General features: G+C 66.3%; 1 protein-coding gene and 2 non-coding genes across 7 annotated transcripts in view; all 3 read left to right on the top strand.

Annotated features, from left to right (window-relative positions):
- Window positions 1–21,574, top strand: part of TRPM2 (transient receptor potential cation channel subfamily M member 2) — a 44,348-nt gene that overhangs the window by 19,945 nt on the left and 2,829 nt on the right. For 3 of the 5 annotated variants that reach the window (XM_036238117.1, XM_036238116.1, XM_016143521.2), the window contains exons 13-31: window positions 2,552–2,689; window positions 3,765–3,894; window positions 4,154–4,299; window positions 4,921–5,033; window positions 5,950–6,163; window positions 6,852–6,970; window positions 7,297–7,429; window positions 7,850–8,021; window positions 11,731–11,914; window positions 13,283–13,464; window positions 13,701–13,833; window positions 15,597–15,684; window positions 16,093–16,180; window positions 16,803–16,960; window positions 17,611–17,687; window positions 17,910–18,011; window positions 18,799–18,885; window positions 19,440–19,545; window positions 20,270–20,371. In XM_036238117.1, coding sequence (XP_036094010.1) covers window positions 2,552–2,689; window positions 3,765–3,894; window positions 4,154–4,299; window positions 4,921–5,033; window positions 5,950–6,163; window positions 6,852–6,970; window positions 7,297–7,429; window positions 7,850–8,021; window positions 11,731–11,914; window positions 13,283–13,464; window positions 13,701–13,833; window positions 15,597–15,684; window positions 16,093–16,180; window positions 16,803–16,960; window positions 17,611–17,687; window positions 17,910–18,011; window positions 18,799–18,885; window positions 19,440–19,545; window positions 20,270–20,371 — 2,472 coding nt within the window. Of the gene's footprint in view, window positions 1–2,551; window positions 2,690–3,764; window positions 3,895–4,153; window positions 4,300–4,920; window positions 5,034–5,949; window positions 6,164–6,851; window positions 6,971–7,296; window positions 7,430–7,849; window positions 8,022–11,730; window positions 11,915–13,282; window positions 13,465–13,700; window positions 13,834–15,596; window positions 15,685–16,092; window positions 16,181–16,802; window positions 16,961–17,610; window positions 17,688–17,909; window positions 18,012–18,798; window positions 18,886–19,439; window positions 19,546–20,269; window positions 20,372–21,574 lie in introns of those variants that run through there. The other 2 variants (XM_036238118.1, XM_036238119.1) reach the window with 2 other exon arrangements.
- Window positions 19,499–19,552, top strand: LOC118614929. The gene has a single exon (XR_004956163.1). It is a non-coding gene; the product is annotated as a Z6 small nucleolar RNA (small nucleolar RNA).
- Window positions 20,260–20,309, top strand: LOC118614930. The gene has a single exon (XR_004956164.1). It is a non-coding gene; the product is annotated as a Z6 small nucleolar RNA (small nucleolar RNA).

Below are 21,574 nucleotides of genomic sequence, written 5' to 3'. Positions count from 1 at the left end.
CTCCGGCCCGACCTGCCTTGGGGGCCCAGGGGGCTCACTGTCAGCCCTGCGGCCTCTGCAGCACGGGGCCGGTGGACGCCGGGTGGTGGCCTCCTGGCCCAAGGAGATGGCCATGCTCAGAAGCTGAGAAGCACTGTCCTGGCCCTGCGGGCGTGTGGCGGGGGCAGCAGCTTCTGAATCCCCTCAGGGTCTTTCTCCTCTTTCCTCAAAAGAGAAGAGGGCTCATGTGCGGGACACGCTCTCCTGTCCCATTGGGTAGAATCGCAGAGCGCGACAGCCGGCCCTCCCCCCAGCCGGTTTGCTCTGTCCCCCCTCGTTCCAGAGCCGGGCCCCTGTTCCTGGCTTCTGCCGAGCTGCTTCTGGAGCCGCGGGGGGTCACACCCCAGTCTCCTCACCTAACCAATGAGCCCCGCACACGGCTGCTGTCCTCCCCGCACGTGCTGGCTCACCTCCGCCTTACGGAGAGGCCGAGAATTTCCCAGACCTTCAAGTTCTGGCTCCTGTTTGCTCAACGGCCCTCTTAACCTGTGTCCTGTCGCGGGCTGCGCCTTCAGCACCTGGCTCAGAATCCCCCTCAGATCGATCCCGATCCGGCTGCATCTCTCACAAGCTCCACCCCCCAGGGCACAGCAGGACAAAGGCGAAAGGCCTGGGTTGGGCAGGCTCCGCCCCTGGGGCAGGCTCCGCCCCACTGAACGGGCAGCTGTGTCCCCATCTTCCCACTGCGTGACCCATGTTGTTACAGCTCCCCAGGGCACGGTGTGGAAATCTTAGTCTGCTGACGAATCAGGCTGGCCACTGGGCCAACAGCGCTCGCTTCCTTCCCCACGGTGCTGGACGCCAAGACCGCGTGTCAGCAGGGCTGGGCAGCAGCCTCTTCCTGGGTGGCAGGTGGCCTTTCGTGTGCCCTGCGAGTGGAGAGCACTGTGCGTCTCCTCCTCTCGTAAGGGCACCAATCCAGGGATCCGGGGCCCACACACAGGACCCCATTTAACCTTCACCACCTCTTTAGAGGCCCCGTCTCTAAGTGCAGTCACGCTTGGGGGCGGGGCTTCGATGTAGGAATTTGGGGGGGCATAGTCGGTTCCCATCTTTTTCTCTCTACACCTCCCCAGTGGCGCAGAGCTTATGCGGGGTGCCCCGCACCCTCAGTCCTGCTCAGCAGGGGTGACTGGGTCTCCGCGCAGGCAGGGAGGGTCCCACCACACCTGCGTGAGGCGGGCACACGCCGGCAGAGGAGGGGCAGTTGCTCGTCCAGTCTTGGTTCGCTGGGGTCGCGTCTCTCGGCCGAGGGCAAGGCCGGCGTTGGCTCTTGCTGGGGAGTGCCGGTCTCCCGAGTTGTCCAAGTTTCCCAAGCGATGCCTCAGCACCCCGTTTCCTCAGGCGCCTGCGAGGGGCTGAGCGGCTCCTCTCTGTCCTGAGGGTGTGTGGCTTCTGATGGAGAAACGTTTTCATTCACGCCAAGGCGCTCGCTCTGAGGGCAGCGTGCCGTGTGTCTTGTACAACGCTGGGTTCGCGTGCCAGTATTTTCGTGGGTTCGGGTCTCAGTCTCGTTTGGGGCTGTCTCTGTCCGGTCGCGGTAAGGACTATGTACTAGCCCGGTCGGGGAGCCGTCTTCCCTCCTGTGTCCAGACCGCCCGTGTGGCCAGAGTCGTGGCTCCTGACAGCGCAGCCCACGCCGGGGGGGCCGGCGTGGCGCCGGGCCTGGCCGCAGCTCCGCTGGGTCCCTCAGCTCCTCTTCTGGAGATTCCTCTGTTTAGGTTTCTGAGGTTGGGTTTTATGTTTTTCCTGCTAGAAAATGGCTCACTCCTTTAGAGTCTCCAATCTGCCCCTCGTCCCAGACGAGACCCCAGAGACATGGCTGTGGCTCAGGTTGGCAAGGTCACAGTTCTGCCCTCCCAACCCCCGAGTGTGTAATACGCCCCGTGAGTGTGCTTCGGGAGGGCCAATGGAAGCTCACGCTTAATCACGCCTGCAATGCAGTAAACTTTTCTTTTTATCCATAAAGAAGAGCCTTCAGGAAATGCCCAGAACCACTTAGAGAAAGTGCAACTCTGTTCCCTGCCCCTGGGGACCGTCTTGGGACTGTCTGAGGGAGCCTGGGTTCTCCTGTCACAAAGCAGGTCACGTCACCTGCTCACTTGTCACCTTGCCGTGTCCACTGGGCGGCGCTCTCTGCAGGAGACGCCATGTAGGTCAGCTGAGGGGCTCAGGGCCATGAATCTGTTGACAGACAGTTAGAGGTTTTCCCTTAGGGAAAGGCTCTGATGCCCTCTGCTGAGATGAGGAGCCTCGAGCTGCCGGGCGTGCAGCAGGAGTGAGCTGCCCCCGCCCCCCGCTCCGGGCGAGTCCGGTGTCTGCATTGGTGGACTCGGGGCCCTGGGGTGCATGGGAACCTTCTAGGGCACTGTTCGCACACAGGTCGCAGGGCCCGCCCTCCGGGGACATGGGCTCTGCGGTGTGGGGAGGCTCAGGACCTGCACCCCACCGGCCCCCGGGACCTCTGCCAGCGGGGACCTAGGTGGGGGCGCTGACTGTTCACTGCTCACAGGTGCAGGGGGCGAGTCTCCGGACCCTCTACAAGCATGCCTCAAGCCATGACATCTTCACCATAGACCCGATCCGCGATCTGCTCATCTGGGCCATCGTCCAGAACCGCCGGGAGCTGGCGGAAATCATCTGGGCTCAGGTAACCGGACCCACGGCTGGCTGGGACCAGGGTGAGGGCTGACGCCAGGAGCCTGAGCAGGGCAGCGGGGTGCCAGAGCTGTGGAGGGTGGGGGGCGGCAGCAGTGGGAGGACTCTGGGTGCCCAGTGTTGACCACGGAGGGCTTGGCTCTGGGCAAGAAAAGAGCTTGTGAGAAGGTGAGCCCCAGGCAGCCCCAGCCCACACAGGGCCGGGCGGACTGGGCCGAGGCATCCTGCTCTGTACAGGCTGCAGGGCGGGCTCCATGCCTGAGGGGCCGTGCCCCTCACATTGACAGGTGGGGGTCTGATAGAGACCACTGGTCACTTGGCTGGGCGCAGCCCCTGAGGCGAGTCCCCAGTTAAAGCAACAGTGGCCCTTCGGAGCTCGTCCTCAGAGGGGCCCTGCCGTCCAGCGCTGACCTTTCCAGAGTGCTCTGCGGGCCGCTCCTGCCTCTGTCACACCTCAGTGCCATCGGCAGAGCGCCCCCGCCGGCGGCTGCGGGCGGCCCGCCTCTCCCAGGGCCTGGCGGGCAGCATCTGGCCGGGCCTGACTGGCCTTGGGCGAGCTGCGTGGGGCTCGGGGGTGGCAAGACGCAGGCTTCCAGGCTCTGAACGCGGCCCTCGTGCTGAGCCGGCATCTCTGGGCTGAGCTCTGGGCTCGGTCCTGAGGTCAGCTTTGCCTCCTCCGGAGCTGCGGACAGACAGTGCTGGCGAGGCGGAGCCCTGAGCCTGGACGGGCGCTTGCGTGGGCCTGGCCCTGCTTCTCCCACGGGGCGCTCTCAGGCCCGAGGCCCCCCCAAGCCCCGCCCTGCCACCTCGGGTCGACCAGCTGCCCTGAGAGCGCTGGGCCCCGTGCTGGCTACACTAGCCCTGCACCCAGTCCCTGTTCTGAGTGGGCGAGCTGACCAGCGCCACCGGCCAGGGCAAGGCCCCAGGCCCTGGCAAGGGCTTATGGGGAGACTGGGAGTGACCCCTGTGGCCTGTACAGATGGGGGCCCTGCCGTCGTCACCCTGGGCAGTGTGTCCAGGGTCCCCGCACTGGACCACGCGGGCCCTCACTGTGGCTCCCGGTCCAGGCCCAGGACTGCACAGCCGCGGCCTTGGCCTGCAGCAAGATCCTCAAGGAGCTCTCCAAGGAGGAGGAGGACACGGACACCTCCGAGGAGATGCTGGCGCTCGCCGACGAGTATGAGCTCAGAGCCATCGGTGAGCTCCCCGGGGCTGCCGGCGCGCGCATGCTCGGCTCAGCTCCGCCCGCCCCCCCCTCCCCCCCCCCCCCCCCCCCCCGCCCGGGGCCCCATCCGTGCCCACGCTCAGCTCCGCGCGCCCCCCGCCCCCGGGGCCCCATCCCGCCCTCAGCCCTACCCCTGCCCTGGCTGTGTCGCCGTGGAGCGACAGCCCTCTGACGCTGCCCCAGGCATCAGTGCCCGGGCGCCCGTGGCCTCGACATGGCCTCGCTCCGCAGGGGTCTTCACCGAGTGCTACCGGAAGGACGAGGAGCGGGCACAGCAGCTGCTCGTGCGCGTGTCGGAGGCCTGGGGCAAGACCACCTGCCTGCAGCTGGCCCTGGAGGCCAAGGACATGAAGTTCGTGTCTCACGGCGGCATCCAGGTGATTTCCGAGGGCCTGCTTCCAGACACCGATGTCCGCGGCGCTGTCGGGGGCGGAGCCTCTGCCAGCAGGCGGCTGGCACACTCAGCTTCCCGGGTCCCTCAGCCGGGGACGGTGCCTGGCCCATCGGCCTCAGAAGGACCCGTGGAGGGCAGAGCGCCCTCCGAGTGCAGCAAGTGGAAGCCCCTCCATGCTCGTGGGGGGATGGGGGGGCGGGGCAGGTGGCCCTCGCACCTGGTGCTTCCTCGAGCTCAGCTGTGTGCTGTCCCCAAGTCTATGGGGCACTGGCACGTGCTGTGCTGAGCCTGGGGACGCTGTGGGGAGAAGTCCTGTCATCCCCCCCCAGCACACGCGCACACACACGCGCACACACACGCACACACACCCCGAGCTCAGGGGGCAGGTGTCCGGGAGCCTGCTGTGGGCCTCGCCGCTGGTCCCTCCACGGGAGCCCGGCCCGTGGAGCCTCTGCTCGCCCGGCAGATGGCAGGGCTGTCCTGTGCCACCCGCCGCAGAGAACACCGCGCCCGAGCGTGTGCCGTCACCCTCCCTCAGGCGTGGGGTGCAGGGGCCTGGGCCGGCGGGGTGCCCAGCGCCCTGAGGCTGGCCCCGTGTCCACAGGCCTTCCTGACCAAGGTGTGGTGGGGCGAGCTCTGCGTGGACACCGGGCTGTGGCGGGTGATCCTGTGCATGCTGGCCTTCCCGCTGCTTGCCACCGGCCTCGTCTCCTTCAGGTGCGGCCTGGCTGCGGGCGGCGGGCCCTTCCGTCCCAGACGCCCCCGCGGGGGCAGGTCGCACATGTGCTCAGGGCTCAGACGCTGGAACAGCGGGGGGCATGGGGGCGAGGGGCAGGGGGTCACACCTGTGCAAAGCCACACCCCGCCTGAGCACCCCCGGACCTGAGCACCTGCTGTCCCCAAACACCCCGTCCCAGCACCCACCCTGCCCCGAGCACCCACCCTGCTCTGAGCACCCACCCCGCTCTGAGCACCCACCCTGCCCTGAGCACCCACCCCGCCCCGAGCGCCCACCCTGCCCCAAGCACCCACCCTGCTGTGAGCACCCACCCTGCCCTGAGCACCCACCCCACCCTGAGCACCCACCCCGCCCCGAGCGCCCACCCTGCCCCAAGCTCCCACCCTGCTCTGAGCACCCACTCTGCCCTGAGCACCCACCCACCCTGAACACCCTGCCCCAAGCACCCTGCCCTGAGCACCCACCCCGCCCCAAGCGCCCACCCCGCCCTGAGCACCCACCCTGCCCCGAGCGCCCACCCTGCCCCGAGCTCCCATCCTGCTCTGAGCACCCACCCCGCTCTGAGCACCCACCCTGCTCTGAGCACCCACCCCGCTCTGAGCACCCACCCTGCCCTGAGCACCCACCCCGCCCCGAGCGCCCACCCTGCCCCAAGCACCCTGCTCAGAGCACTCACATAGCCTGAGTGTCCGTCAGGCCCTACGGGACCAGGCTCTGGGCCCCCTCAGGCCCCCTCTGCGGGGCCCTCTCTCGGGGCTGCGTGGGCACAGCCCTTGGAGACAGTGGCGTGAGCACAGGGGGGGCCCCTGCCCCAGACGTGGGCCCAGGGTGGGTGGCCCAGTCCTGGGGCCGCCAGGCCCCTCCGGCTTCCTGCCACCTCCCGCCCCCCCGCAGGGAGAGGAGGCTGCAGGCGGAGCGGGGCCTGGCCCGAGTCCGCGCCTTCTTCAACGCGCCCGTGGTCGTCTTCCACCTGAACACGCTGTCCTACTTCTCCTTCCTCTGCCTCTTCGCCTACGTGCTCATGGTGGACTTCCAGCCCACGCCCTCCTGGTGCGAGCGCGTCGTCTACCTCTGGCTGTTCTCCCTGTTCTGCGAGGAGCTGCGGCAGGCACGGCCCCCCCCCCCCCCCCCGCCCCCCCGCCCCCGCCCCCGCCGCTGCCCAGGGAGCGCCCCGAACGCCCCCGCCCGCCGTGCGTGGTGTGGGGGCGGCCTCTCCCTGGCCCTCCCAGCCTCGAAGGGCAGATGCAGAGCCAAGAGCCCGGCCCATCCCTCTCCCCAAGTCCCTCCCGTGGTCCCAGCTGCCTGGGTCTCGGGGACACAGGGACTCGTGCCGGGCAGGCTGGACGGGGCTTCCAGGGTGGCCCCGGGGACCGTGCCCTCCTCCCCTCAGGGCTCCTGCAGGAGCTGGAGGCTGGCTGGCTCCTGACGCAGAGAGGGGGCTCCCCAACACACATTTGCATGTCGGGCAGGGTGAGGGGTCAGCAGCCTGGGCTCACCCCTTGCCCCGGTGACCCCGTGCCCCCTGTGACCCCACGTCCCCGGCGACCCTGCGCACCCTGTGACCCTGCGCCCCCGGTGACCCCTCACCCCGGCAATCCCGCGCCCCGGTGACCCCGCGCGCCCTGTGACCCCACGCCCCGGTGACCCCACGCGCCCTGTGACCCTGCGCCCCCGGTGACCCCTCACCCCGGCGATCCCGCGCCCCGGTGACCCCGCGCGCCCTGTGACCCTGTGCCCCCGGTGACCCCTCACCCCGGCAATCCCGCGCCCCGGTGACCCCGCGCGCCCTCTCGCAGCTGTTCTACGACCCCAGCGGGTGCGGGCTGAGGAAGATGGCCGTGCTGTACTTCAGCGACTTCTGGAACAAACTGGACGTTGCCGCCATCCTGCTCTTCGTAGCAGGGCTGGCCTGCAGGTGGGCGCCGCCCGGGCGGGCTTGGGACTGGGCTCGGCCCGGCCACCCTCGTGGGCTTGGCTGCCTCTGAACATGGCTGTCCTCTGGTCATGGGTGACCCCGTGCACCCCGGGGACTGCCGGAGGAGCAGAGGGGGGTGGTGGGAGAGTCCCTGTCGCCCGGACAGCTGCCCGCGTGCCCAGCCGCTCCCTCCCGTGTGGCCCTGGCCTCTCCGCTGCCCATCAAGGCCACGCGTGTCTGCCGCCGCCCCGCGGTCCCCTTTCCCCGTGAAGCCTGGGGGCCGGGCCCGGGGTGGAGCGCTGAGGCCCCTGCCCGTGCCCGGCCAGGCTGACGCCCGCGGCGCTGTACCCCGGGCGCGTTGTCCTCTCGCTGGACTTCACCATGTTCTGCCTCCGGCTCATGCACATCTTCACCATCAGCAAGACGCTGGGGCCCAAGATAATCATCGTGAAGCGGATGGTGAGGGTGCTGCTGAGGGGGGCCGCCGCCGCCGCGGGCGAGGCGCACCAGGGCCTGAGCACACCCCGAGGGCCCCGTGTCCCCGGGCTCCCGCCTCCGGGCACCGCCCTCTCGCGTCTTTGCCTGCACGTCGCCTCTTCCGAGCAGCCTTCCCTGATATCCACGGCTCACTCCCAATCCCAGTTATAGCCCCTGTTGCTCCCCTCTGTGGGTCATGGTCACATCCAACCCTTCCCACACATCATGGGTGCCTAGCGCCCCGTTAGGGCACGGGGCAGCCCCAGGGCCGTCTCCCCAGAGCGCCTGGCTCCGAGCACCTGCAGCGTGGGTGCTGGCGGCGGCGCTGTGCCCCGCAGGCGCAGAGGGCGGAGGGCGGAGCCCGGCCGTGGGACCGAGCGCGGTGCCGCCCTGTCTCTGCAGATGAAGGACGTCTTCTTCTTCCTCTTCCTGCTGGCCGTGTGGGTCGTGTCCTTCGGGGTGGCCGAGCAAGCCATCCTCATCCACAATGAGAGCCGGGTCGACTGGATCTTCCGGGGGGTCGTGTACCAGTCGTACCTCACCATCTTCGGGCAGATCCCCACCTACATCGACAGTAGGGCCCTCGCACTCCCGGGGCAGAAGGGGCGGCCGCGGGCATGGTCCAGCCGGGGGAGGGCGTGGCTGGGGTCGGGGGAAGGTCCTGAGCTGTCCCTCGCCACTGCGGTGGGGACCTGGCATGGTGGTGGGCCTGGGGCACTGGGGCCTCACCTGACACCCACCCCCAGCATCTTCCTTCCCTTCCACCCCAGTCAGAAATCATCTCTGGGTGCAGGGAACACTTGTTGTATACTGAGCATTTTCTTTATGTGCTGATTTTAGTATCTAGTTCTAGAACATTTCCATCACCCCCTAAAGACTCCCCATACCCACGGTGGCCACTGCCCATCCCCCCGGAAGCCTTTCGCCCACCCTCCCCCCTCGGAGTCTGCCTTTCCGGGACCCTGCACGTGCACGGGATGATGCGATTCGCTGTCTTCTGCGTCTTGCTGCTTTTTCTTCGCACGCCTTCCAGGCTCGTCAGGTTGCAGCCTGCATCAGAACTTCCTTCCTTTGTCGTGGCTGACTCGTATCCCGTTGTAGGGGCAGAACAGATTTTGTTTCGTAAGTGGCTGGACATCCCAGCTTTCCGGCTACTGTGAACGATGCGGCCGCTGTGGTCGCTCGCGAGCCGTGTGCGGCCCTGTGTTTTCGGTCCCCACGGTGTAGGTCCAGTGGTGGACCCGCAGGGTCATGTGATGACTCCGTGCGACGTTTCGAGCCCCGCCCGCCCGTCTTCCGGAGCGGCTGCGCCATGCACCACGCCCGTCCCGCCAGCAGCGTGTGGGGCTCCGGCGTCTCCACGTCCTTGCTCGCGCCGGCCACTGTCCGTCCATTCTGCCCCCCGAGCCTGTGGTTTGGTCCCGGCCTCTCCGGCGGCCGTCGGGGTTGACCCTCTCTTCATGTGCTTGCTGAGTGGGTTGTGCACCTTCTCTGGAGAAACGTCGATTCCTCTCCTCTCGTTTGCAAGTGGGTTATCGGTCCTTTTGTGGGTCGTACGAGTTCTTCCACGTGGACTCCGGTCCCTCACCGTACGCGTGATTTGCAGCCGTGCTCTGCCGTGCCGTGCGTTGCCTTTCCGCTTTCTTTGTGACGCCCTTTAGAGCACAGACGCTTTTAATTTCAAGGAAGATCAGCTTATCCATCTCTTTTATCATTTGTGCTTTTGCTGTCATATTCCAAAGGCCCATTCCCTGACCCAAGGCCACGAAGATTTATGCCTGTGTTGTTATTCTAAAAGTTTTGTAGCTTTAGCAGTTGCTTCGGGCCTTTGATCCATTTAAATTAATTCTCGTATATATGTTCTTTTGCACACAAGTATCCAGTTGTTCCGGCATCGTTTGTTGAAGACCATTCTCTCCGCACTGAGGCGTCTTGGCACGTTGGCCATTGATAAAGGGTTTAGCTCTAGGCTCTGCGTCCTGCTCCGGTGGGCTCCTTGCCTGTCCCGTGCCAGTGCCATGCTGTTCTTGGTTACCTTGGTTACCGTATCCGTGGAGCACGTTTCGAAACTGGGAAGTGTGAGTCCTTCAACTTCGTTCTTTTCTTTTCAAGATAGTTTTGGCCTCTGGTCCTTTGTGTTCACACGAACTTTTGTATCTCCCTATCGATGTCTCTAAAAAAAGGCATCCAGGATTTTTGTTGTGAACATTTATTTAGATCTTTAATTTCTTTCTATAAAGTTTCATAGTTTTCAGTGTTAAGTTTATTCCTAAGTGTTTTATTATTTCTCATGCTATTGTAAATAGAATTGTTTTATTAATTTCATTTTGGATTGTTTATTGCTAGGGTACGAAAACACACTATGTTTTGTATAAGAATCTCATATCTTGAAATCTTGTCCAACTTCTTTATTACTTTTAATAGTTTTTAGTAGATTGCTTGGGATTCAAAGATCGTGTCATCTGCAAATAGAAGATACTTTTCATCGTTTCTTCCGAATCTGGTTGCCTTTTATTTCTATTTCCAATTATTCTGCTAGAGCATCGGGTACGATGTGGAAAAGAAGCACGGAGAGCACACCTCTGTACCTCGTTGCCGATCTGTGGGGAGGCGTTCTCTCTTGCCCCGTTAAGCGTGATGTCCGCTGCGGGTTTCCGTAAATGCCCGTCATCCAGTCGAAGTGGTTCCCCCCTAGTCCTAGTGTCTCGAGTGGCTGCTTTACCAAAGGGTGTCAGCTTTTTGTCAGATGCGTTTTCTGCCTTTAGAGAAATGTTCACGCAGTTTTCGTTCTCTGTGCTGTCTACGTGGTGTGCTATGCGAAATGAGTTTCAGATGTCAAACTCCGCGTTCCTGGGAGCGGTCTCACTTGGTCACGGTGTGGCCTTTTCACGTGCTGCTGCATTCGGTTTTCTAGCACGTGGTCGAGGAGTTTTGCGTCTCTGTTCACAAACGGCGTTTTCTTTCCTCGTGACGTTTCGTCTTCTTTTGGCATCAGGGTGATGCTGGCCTTTAGAATGAGTCGTACGGTGGGCTTTCCTTTTCTATACTTTGAAAAAGTTTGTGAAGGGCTGATTTTAATTTTTCTTTAAACATTTGGTAGTATTCACCAGTGAAGCCACCTAGGCCTGAATTTTAATTCGTGTGAAATTTTAAAATGACTAATTAAGTCTCTCTACTTGTTATAGGTCAATTTACATTTTCTATTTATTCTTCAGTGACTTTTGGTAGTTTCTGTCTTTCTAGAAATTTGTCCATTTTTCTAAGTTGTCTAATTTATTAGCATATATTTTTATAGTATTTCCTTGTAATTCTTTTTATTTTCGTTAAGAGCGATAGTAATGTCCTCTCTTTCATTTATGATTTTGGTAATTTGAGCCTTTTCTTTTTTTCCTCTTTATCTGTCGCTAAAGGGTCCTCATTTTGTGGATCTTTTTCAAGAACCGAATTTTGCTTTCATTGATGTTCTGTGTTTTCGTATTTTTTATTTTGTTTTTTTGCCTTCTGATCTTTCTTTTCTCCTTCCCTCCACTTGCTCTGGGTTTAGTTTGCTTTTCTCTTTTTCATTCACTGAAGTGGAAGACGTGTTATTAATTCGACCTCCTATTTTTAGTATAGGTATTTATGGCTATTATAGTGCATTTCTATCAGAAAACTGGCAACACTTTCAAAAATAGTTTCGATTACAAAACAGTGCATTCTTGTTGAAAACTTTTTAAATTCAAAGTAAGTATCAAGAAAAACGTCCCAGTCCCCGCCGCCCGGAGTCGTCGCCGTCGACGACTCAGAGTGTTTCCCGAGCGATGTCCCCGTGCGCCCGCTGGGTGAGCGCGTGCTTCCCGCGCCCGCGGCGCTTCTCGGGTCGGCACGTCGCGGCCGTGGCCCCTTCCTTCTCCCGTCCCCTCGTCTTGGTGGTCGTTGTCCATTTTCTCGCTTTGAATTCTGCCCCACCACATGGGGCTCTCCGGGTTGGGACCAGGTAGAGACCTGCATCTTGGTGACGTGCCCCAGCCCTGCCTGGAGCTGGTCCCCCCCCTCCCCCCGCCCCCCCCCCCTGCCGGTGCTGTTCCCCAGCCTGGTGCTGGTCCCGCCTGGAGCTGGTCCCGCCTGGTGCCTGGGGCCCAGGAAGCACCTTGGCAGCCGCACTTCCTGCCCGCAGAGCAGGTGCGGGTGTGGACGGGCACCTCTCTCGGGCTTCCTCTGGGGCTGAGCCGACAGCCGACGTGCAGGTGTCCAGGCCTTGTGACTGCGTGGCCCTCTTTGTCCCCCGCGCCCGCCCCTGCTAGGCGTGGAGTTCAGCCCGGACCACTGCAGCCCCAACGGCACCGACCCGTACAAGCCCAAGTGCCCGGAGCGCGATGCCGCGCGGCACCAGCCCGTCTTCCCCGAGTGGCTGACAATCCTCCTGTTCTGCCTGTACCTGCTCTTCACCAACATCCTGCTGCTCAACCTGCTCATCGCCATGTTCAAGTGAGTGCCGACAGCCTCCCGTCACCCACGCTGCCTGCGCCGACCCCGCCACGGAGCGCGCGCCCGGGGCCGGGACCCTGGCGCGCCAGGTGCCTCGCTCGACCCGCGCTGGAATGTGCCGGCCACTGTCCCCGGGACCCGGCCACTGTCCCCGGGACCCGGCCGTTCCGCCGGGCACTGCTGCGGGGGGCCCAGGGCACCGTCGCCGCAGCCCGTGGGCCGTGCTGCGGAGGCCGTGGGAGGCTGGGGGTGCGAGGGGCGGTCTCGCTCCTCCCGCTCCCGGGGACTGCGGGGGACTGAGGGCTGCAGGGCGTGGGCCCCCGTCCCGCACGATCGCAGACCGGCCTGTGGCATCTCTGGGCGCCTCACGGGGAAGGCAACCACCCTGGCGGGCTGGGGCACGGCCGCGTGCAGGGGGAGCCAGAGTCGCTCCTGGGCCCTGGGCGAACACATTGGTGTTGCCCGGTTTCGGTCCTCTGGGAGGAAACACTATTTCTCAGTCGCTCGTGAGCGTGGAAGGAGGTCGTGAGGGTGCGAGGCCCCCACCGTTCACACGAGGGACCCAGGCGGGACAGGCGGCGGCCCGTGCGGGCTCGTCTCTAGGTGTGGCGGGTGCACATGGCACTTAGGATGCGGGACAGACAACCTGTGCTCGTCCTGGGGTAAGAAGCCCAAGCCCGACAGGAGGCCAGGTCAGCGCGGACCATGGCTCGAGGAGGCTGCCGGCCCCCAGGGACCCTCCCGGCCTCTCAGAAGGGCCTGTGGGATCTGTGATCCTTAGAAAATGTCTGAATTCTGGTTCGGGCAGGCCTGCTCCCCTCCCCTTCCATCCGCTGAGGTGCTGAGGCTGTCACTTTCTGATTTGATGGGACAGACCTCGACCACGCGCCGGAGCTCTGATAGAGGCCAGGGGACCAGCGGGCAGGGCCTCCGTCCCCGCGGCGGGCGAGGCGAGCGCGTCCCGCACCACTGGCCGCCCCTGCAAGGGCCTCTCTCCCCCTCAGACTCAGTCCGTCTACAGGGGGCCGACGTGCGGACGGCAGCTTGTCCCCCCACGAGGACACTGTCCCTCCCGTTCGTCAGACTCGACCGATAAACTTCTCTCAGGGTTTGGCGCCAGCACGACGTCCACCTCCCCACAGGCGTCCGCTTCGTTCCGTTGCTAACGAGGGTGACAAACTCTACAATCTAGGTGTTCCCTTTCTGTTCTCACCTTGGCTGCCAGGACGCTCAGGATCCTGCGTCCGGCCAGCCGGCCGTCCCCGTCTGCCTGTGGGCAGCGTGCGTCTGCTCTGGGGGCTGTCGCCGGCAGTGACAGGCATGTTGTCGTCCTGCCCGCGTGACCGGTGTGCGCTTGCCTCCCGCCAGCTACACGTTCCAGCAGGTGCAGGAGCACACGGACCAGATCTGGAAGTTCCAGCGCCACGACTTCATAGAGGAGTACCAGAGCAGGTCCCCGGCCCCGCCGCCCTTCATCCTGCTCAGCCACCTGCAGCTCTTCATCAAGAGGCTGGTGCTGAAGATTCCCGCCAAGCGGCACAGGCAGCTCAGTAAGCCGGGCCTCTGCCGTCCCCGGGCGCGTGCTCAGCCACCTTGGGGACTAGGCAGGGCTTGGGGGGGGGTGGCGGCCCCCCCTAGAATCCTGGAGCTGGAAGGATGTGGACCGCTCAGGCCCCCGGCCTCCCGGCAGTCCCCTTGGGGGGCGTGGGGTGGGCTCCTCCTGCTGCTCCGGGCACAGACACCCCCAGGCAGACCCCCTGCCCCGCCCCCTCTACACCCCGTGCAGGGAACAAGCTGGAGGAGAAGGAGGAAGCAGCGCTCCTGTCCTGGGAGACCTACCTGAAGGAGAACTACCTGCAGAGCCTGCAGAGCCAGCAGCGGCAGCGGCCGGAGCACAGGATCCAGCACATCAGTGACAGGTGCTGGGAGCTGGGCGGCCGCCTCGGGCGGGCACTGCGCCCCGGCGGGTCTGAGGCACTGTGCGGACACGGCCCACCCAGGGACGGCCCGGCGACCGGTGCCCTCGCGCCTGAGACCCCCGCTGTTCCTTGGCGTGGGGCTGCGTCCTCCATCCGGCCCACGGCCCTCCCTCCGAGTCCTGGGAGGGCCGCCCGTGCTGCGGGCGGGCTGGCCGCGGAGGCGCCACGGGGCGGGGTGTCCAGTGTGCTGGGGGACGGAAGGCGGGCCCGCAGGAGGCCAACCGGGAGCCGGGCGGGTGGACGGTGAGCAAGGGCGACAGCCTCGCCGCGGCTCCTGCAGGGCCCCCTCGGCACGGCCCTCCCCGCCCTCCCCGCCCTCCCTGCCTCCCTTCCGGGGCGAGGTCGGCGTTGGGGGTTCACCTCTGCAGCCCAGCCCTCAGCCCGACGGGCACCAGAAGGGCCTGGCAGCCTCGGGCACACACGTGGGAGGTTCGGTCTCGCTGTCAGTGCGTGTCGCACGGTAGGCCAGGAGAGGAGGGGACGCGGTGCCGTGCAGGCACGGCAGCTCCTGGCCCTGGCACGGGGGCGTCCGCAGCCGTGGGGGGGCGCCCCGGCGCCGCGGGGCCGGGAGCAGCCACGAGCGCGGGCTCCCTGCCGCCTGCCTGTCCACGCCTCCCTCTGCTCATCCGCGAAGTGGTGGCAGTGACGGCGGCCGCCGGCTGGAGCTGCTTCCCGAACACGGGAGGAGCGCGTGCCGGGCGCCCGGGCACCTCCGTCCTGGAGACACCAGCACCCCGGGAGCACCGGCTGTCGCCGTCACACACGAGGGGCGACGTCGGTGCCCCCGGCCTGGACACCTCCCCATGGGTCGGGCGAGCACACGTAGGCAGCATGGTGCCAGGACCCCACAGCCTCGGCCGAGCCAAGCCCACACGCTGTGCCCACGCCAGGGACCAGGGCTTTTGGGGGATGGGGTGGGGTCTCGGACAAGCTCCGCCTGCAGATGGGGACAGTTCCTGTTTGTCACGGTGACTGAGTCACGGTGGGCCAAACGGACTCTGTCATCTCCTCTCCAGTAAGCGGGCAGCACGTCAGTCAGGGAGCCGCCGTGAGGCTTCGGCGGGGGCAGAACTCGCCTCCTGGCCTCAGCCTCCTCCCCCTTCCCCACGGGACGGTCCCGAGTGGTTCACGGCCTGCTCCGTGTCTGTGGTGTACCAGACGGTGGCCCACATGGCCACAGGAGGGCGGGCTTGCCGAAGCGGAGGCTCCTGGGGCGTGCAGGTGGGGGTCGGGCCGTGGAACCGTTTTACCCACGAACGCGGCCGGTAAAAGCCGCGTGAAACTCTCACGTCACGTCCTAGCGAAGAGCAGAACCACGCGACCGTTCCCCAAGCGGCAGCTGCACCCAGGGGTAGCTTTGTTCTCGTGACTTAGGTTCTGGAGCGTGTGGCACATCCAGGTGAGGAGCCCAGGCACATGCACACCTGACACCTGCCCCTCGCCTGGGCCGCTCCGTGGCCGTGGGGCCCGGGGCCTCCGCTGGCCGAGAGGTCTACCCTGTGGGCACCCTCTCTGCACGGAAACGTGGATCATGAGCATCTGCAAATTCAGAGGAAAACGCTGCAGCCCACAGAGGCCAGGCCTGGTGGGGCTGTCCCCATGGGCAGGGCCCACGCCTACAAGGCTGTCCCTGTGGTCAGGGCCACGCCCCTCGCTGACGCGGCCGTGCGCTGGCCAGTGGGCTCAGCTGTGCGCGCTTGCAGGGTGGACAGCATGGCGGACGTGCTGCAGATGGACCGCCTGAAGCAGCCGGGCTCCGTGGAGCAGAGGCTGGCCTCCCTGGAGGTGCAGGTGGGTGGGGCCGGCGTCCGCAGGGCGTGGGGCTGCGGGGCCTGCTGGCCACTCTGCTGTGGTGGCTCTGAGCACCAGCATGCCAGGCAAACGACGGAAGGACGGGCTGGGGTGCGGGGCACACACGGCTGTTCCCGGTGGGGGGACACGCCTTCCTCACTCCAAGAGTTCCCGGCTGAGCACCCCTACACTGCGCGGCGAGGGGCCACATCACGGGCCCCCGAGGGACAAACTCTGGTCCCCTGCTCTGGCCTCCATGCACCTGTCCGGCCACTGTCACAGGACTCTGCTGGAACCTGGGGGAGGCCCGTGGGGTTGGGGGGCTGCTTGGGGGAGGGGGTGGGTGGAGGGGTGGGCATGCTGTGTGGGGGAGGTGCTGACTCATCTCTCCTGGGACGTGCCTTGCAGGTGGCCCAGACGGCCAGCGCCGTGCGCTGGATTGTGGAGGCCCTGAGGGGCAGCGGCCTGGGCTCCAAGGAGGGCGCCCCCACCCTGGGTGAGTGGGCGGCCATGCTCCCTTGAGGCCGGGCTCTGTGGGGAGTAGAAGTGCGGGCAGGGCTCCTGCCTGCCGGGCGGGAGGCCGCCGCCTGAGCGCCGAGGGCGGCCAGCCCCTTCCCGCTATGACCCAGCCCAGCGGGGACTTCCAGGGGGAGGCCTGGCCCGTCCCCGCCTTCCTCCTGTGTGTCATGCTGCAAAGGGGGACAGCCACAGGAGGTGCCCGGGACTGAGCCAGTGGACCGGGTGACAGAGGCCACGTCTGGGTTCCTGACTTTGCTGCCAGCTGGGCACCAGCATCAGGAGCCCTCCCCTCCCCTCCCCCCTGCCCCGGGGCTGCTAGCCGCAAAGCAGCAGCGACTCCCCCTCCACTGCACCGGCTTCCGGGGGGCCCGAGCCCCTCTAGCTCCCAAGGGCCCTGCCGGCAGCTGCACAGGGAGGCGGGTGCCGGCTGGAGGACGCCGCCCAACCCCAGATCCGGCTGCAGTACTGGGGACCCTGTTCGACCTAGGTTGAGGGGTGGGGTCACCGAGTTTTGGTGAGGACTACAGAGAACACGCTGTCCTGTGGGCTGCTGCCTGAGCCCCGCCGGCTTCGCCCATGGCCCACGTGACTGTCCCTAGCACCCCAGAAGGCCTCGGAGGGGCAGGACCCGGCCCTGAGCGGCGGGTGGCAGGCGGAGGACGGAGGTGACGGCCACCACGTCAACGCCCGGCACCTGCTCTACCCCGACGCCCTCGTCACACGCTTCCCCGTCCCCGACGAGAAGGTGCCCTGGGAGGTGCGTGCCTGCGTCCCCACCAGCCGGAGGTGGTCAGCGCCCTGGCAGAAGCCGTCCCGACCAATCCCCCCGTGTAGCCGGGCCCTGGGGCAGGGCAGCCCGCTGCAGCCTCACGGGGACAGGGGGAGATGAGGGAGCCGGGTGTCAGGGCCACGCAGCCGGGGGTGGCGGGGAGCTGGGGCTGGAGCCCAGAGCCCAGAGCACCTGGTGGGTCCCTGATCCACACGGGGAGCCTCCGGCTGCCCCAGCTGTCAGAGAGGACCCCGCGCCCTGTGCCCCCGTGCGTGGTCACCGCCCCTCCTGTGGGTGGAACCATGGGGGAGAGGGGGAGAGAGAGACTAGGATAGATAACAGCAGCCTCCCAGCCCCGCAGGCTTCGTCTCCTGCTTTGCCAGAATGTTCCGGGCTGTTGCTTCCGTTGCCTTCTGCCTGGTCCCTACCAGCAGAATCCTTCTCACCTCTGAGCCCAGCTTAGCCCCCCATCTGCCCCGGGGAGATTCCAGGACCACTGATCCCGACCCCAGCCCTCCCCCGCCCCCCAGCCCTGGCTGGGTCCCCGGCTGGCTCCAGCTCAGAGCCACCTGTGGGGTGGCCTCGGGCGCCGGGGCACCTGGGGTGACGTTTTGAGGGGGAACCACCATTCTGTGCAGATGGAGTTTCTCATCTATGACCCGCCCTTCTACACGGCGGACAGAAAGGACAAGGCCTTGGTGGACCCCACGGGAGAGTGAGTGTGCCCCCCGGCCCTGTGGCCCTGCCCCACGCCCAGGGCAGGGGTGGGGGGAATGCCTGGGTGGGGCACCCCGTCCTCCCCGAGGGCTGGGACACCCGGGAGGGTGGCACGCGGCCGGGAGTGCCCGTGGGCCACGGGGGGCCCTCGCGTGCTCCGCTGGGGCCAGTCCAGTCACCGCCACGCCCTGACCGCCCCCCTCCACTCCCCTGCACCCAGCACCCCGGAATCTCTGTCCAGGATCAGCTACAACGCCGTGGACGGCCCCACCGACCGCCGCAGCTTCCACGGCAGCTACGCGGTCCAGGACGGGCTCCCGCTGTGAGTCGCCCCCGCCGCCCGGGCTCGGGGCTTTGCTGCTGGTGCCGGGTGTCCCTCCTGGCAAAGGCGGCAGCAGGCCCTCGGCGCAGGCCTGCCGCGTGCCGGCCAGGGCTCTGGGCGGAGGCCGGCGGGGGCCGTCAGGGTCAGAGAGCGACGACCGAAGCCGGGCCTGGGGACCCCCACAGCGCAGGCCGGAGTGAGGGGCCTGAGGGCGGAGGCGGTGGGCCTCTCTGTAAACTTCTGGGACAGGGAGAGGCTGTGTGAGGCCTGGTGTAGAGGACGGGCTAGACCGTGGGCCAGGGATGGCAGGGGTGGTGGGCTTTTCCTCCCGTTTTAGTGCCGAGGTCACCAGGCCCACCCCTGTGAGGACATGTCGTTTTGGATAGGATGTGGTAGGGAGAAACGGGACCAGGAGCTGGCCCTGGGGACACCACGGAACCCGGGGTGTCCGTGCTAGTGCTGGGGTGTGGGGAGCAGGGACGAGTCTGTGTGCCAGGCTCCGGCCCCCCGGCCAGGTCCCACCGACGACACTGCCTTGTCTGTGGCCACAGCCATGAGACACCTCCGGGTGCCGGCCCTGGCCCCTGCGGCCCCCGTGTCCCCTCGCACGGTCTCGGGGGCACAGGACCTCGCCCGTCTGCAGCGGGCCAGGCTTTTGCTCCCAAGGGCACCCTTTTCTTTTCCAACTGAGCCCACGATCACCCAGAGCCTCGCTTGGGCCTCAGAGCCCGCGAGGGTCGGCTCTGCCGGTGGCGGGCAGCCAGCTGAGCAGACTCGTCCACCCCAGGAACCCCATGGGCCGCACGGGGCTGCGGGGGCGCGGGGCCCTTAGCTTCTTCGGACCCAACCACACGCTGCAGCCCGTGGTCACTCGGTGAGTGTGCCAGGGGTGGCCACCCATCCACGCCACGAGGGATCACTTCTGGGCCCCTCCCCGTGTGCCGAGAGCCCAGAGGACAGCTCACACTGGGCGCCAGCATCACTGCGGGGCCTGGGCGGCCGGGCGCACCCCAAAACACAGCCAGGACCGTCTGTGCCTGGGAGAGTCCAGCCCCCGACAGAGGCTGCCCTTGCTTCCCTGTGGGCCCCCCCACCTCGGAGCCCGTGGGAGGGACAAAGCAGCCAGGGCCCACCCCCAAGGACAAACTAAACATACACAGCCCCACGGCGACCCCGGCCCGCACACGCAGAGCGGCTGGGGCCCTAGAAAACGTTCTCCCGAAGGCGTCCCCGCCGCTGGGAGTGGGGCTGTCCTGGGGGCCGGCAGGGTCCCGCGGGGTGTGGACTGTCCCCCTGGGGGCGGGCCGGCCTGGAGGGGGTGTGGGCCGGCCTGGGGGCGTGGCTGGCCTGGGGGCGTGGCCAGCCGGGGGGGGGGGACGTGGGCGGAGCCGGCAGGCCTGGAGCAAGTGTTGGCTTGTTCCTGAGCAGGTGGAAGAGGAACCAGGATGGCGCCATCTGCAGGAAGAGCGTAAGGAAGGTGCTGGACGTGCTGGTGGTGAAGCATCCCCGCTCCGAGCACTGGGCCTTGCCCGGGGTAAGCCCTCCGGCCGCGGTCGTGGGTCACGTGTCCTTCCTCTGGCGCACACACTGACGAACAGCCCCTGCGGCCACCGCCCGGGCAGTGCGGGACTCTCGCTCGTCTCCGTGACAGAGCCGGGGCCTTGGCGGCGTTGCCACGGGTCTTCAGACCCTAAGTGGACTCTGGGTCTCTTGGTGGTGCTGTCCCCATGTGTGGACAGCCAAGACCCCCGTACCCTCAGCCATGGGACCACGGCCCTGAGCACCGGGCGCCCAGGGGCGTCTGCTGAGCCTGCACAGGTCCCGGCCACCGCGGCTCATGAGGGTCAGGGCGTCACGGGGACTGAAGTGGAATGGACGTGTCACACACTGGATGACAAACGGGGTCCCCTAGATGGGTGGGGTGCGGGCACGGGGCGGGTGGCTTGGGGAGTGGCCGGGCGCCCAGCTGGGGTGCAGAGGTGAGAGGTGGGGTCTGAGGGTGCAAGTGGCAGAGGCAAGCCCTCCCGCTGGAACCGGGGCGCGGGAATCCCAGGCTGGCACGTGCTCCCCACAGCTGCGCTTCGGCCTCACACCCCTGCCGCGGAGCCGCTGACGTGGCCCGTGGGCTCTGGACAATGTCAGTCGGCCTGCGGCTCCAGGGGTCTGGCCAGGGGCCCCGGCCGCGCCGGTAGCCAGGGAGGTGCCCCCCCCCCCCACTGGCCTTGCCGACGCGCCTCCGCCCCCCCCCCCCTGCCCAGGGCTCCCGGGAACCAGGGGAGACGCTGCCCCGGAAGCTGAAGCAGGTCCTCCAGAGAGAGTTCTGGCCGGCCTTCGAGAGCCTGCTGGCGCGGGGCAAGGAGGTAGGGTGGCCCCTCGGCATCCTGAGCCCCTCGTTGCCGCGGGAAGGGCAGGGCGGGACAGGGGAGCCCGTCCGCCAGGCGTCCCGCCCCGCCCCCAGCCCCAGCCACGCCCCCAGCCGCGCCCCCAGCCGCGCCCCGCGGAAGGGCGGGCCCAGGAGCGATCTGTGCTGGGGCCTCCTGGCCCCGCTCGGTCCTGTCGTCTCCTCCTAAAGCGAGGGCCGTCCCGGGCTCTGGCGCCCTGGGGCAGGCCTGCGGTCCCCTCGAGCTGCCCACCGTCACGCCTGCCCTGAGCACGCAGCGTCTGCGCCGCCTCCCCTCAGGCCGTTTGCTTTATTGAAACTTTTTTTAATCACAAAAGAAACACGTGTTCGCTCCACCAGCCCACACGCTGCAGGTAAACGGCGGCAGCCGGGCCGCTCCCCACACACGCCCCGCGCCCCAGTCGGGCTGCCCGGACACCCCGCGCACCCCCTCGGACACCCGGGCTCCGTCCCTCACTCTTCTCCGTGACTGCATGATGACTTGTGGGTTACATGCGGGGTTTTGTGCCAGGGTTGGCTTGCGCAGTCCCCTGAGTGGCATCTGCGTTGTCGCCGGTCCGGTTTCTGCCACGTGTCGGCAGGGAGCAGGCCACGGCTGGTGCTTCCGGACCCGGCCGCCGCGTGTGGCTTGTCCTGCGTGTGCTGTCTCGGAGACGCCGCCGTGTCCCCGCTCCTTACTTTGTAGAACTATTTTAAAGCAAACGCTTCAGTGGCGTTGAGGACGCAGACAAAGCCACGTGACTGTCCCCCCCATCCGGTTCTGGAACATTCTCATCACCCCGTCGGTGATTCCCCTCCCCTCCCCCAGACCCTGGCCACCACGGAGCCGCCATCCGGCGCTGTTCTGGACCCTTCTGTCAGTGGGGTCACAGCTCGAGGCCTTGGGTGTTTGGAGTCTTTCCCTCAGCGCGGTGTCTCCCAGGGCCCGCCGTCACCTTTAACTCCTCCGAGGACAGTCCGGGCGGGTCCAGACGCCAGGCCAGAGGCCAGGAGGGAGACGGGTGGGCTGTGGGTCCCTGTGCAATGCCGGTCGAGGCTGAGGGCCGCGCCGAGAGCAGCCGCGTGGGCAGGGAGGCAGCCAGGCGGGGGTTTGGGCGCCGTGGGCCGCTGTGCTGAGTGTCCCAGGGCCAGACGTAGTGTCGGGACAGTGAGGCCCCTCCCT

The sequence above is a fragment of the Rousettus aegyptiacus genome, unplaced genomic scaffold, assembly GCF_014176215.1.
Source record: "Rousettus aegyptiacus isolate mRouAeg1 unplaced genomic scaffold, mRouAeg1.p scaffold_m13_p_20, whole genome shotgun sequence".
NCBI lineage: Eukaryota > Metazoa > Chordata > Mammalia > Chiroptera > Pteropodidae > Rousettus > Rousettus aegyptiacus.
This window is presented reverse-complemented; position numbering and strand designations above follow the sequence as displayed.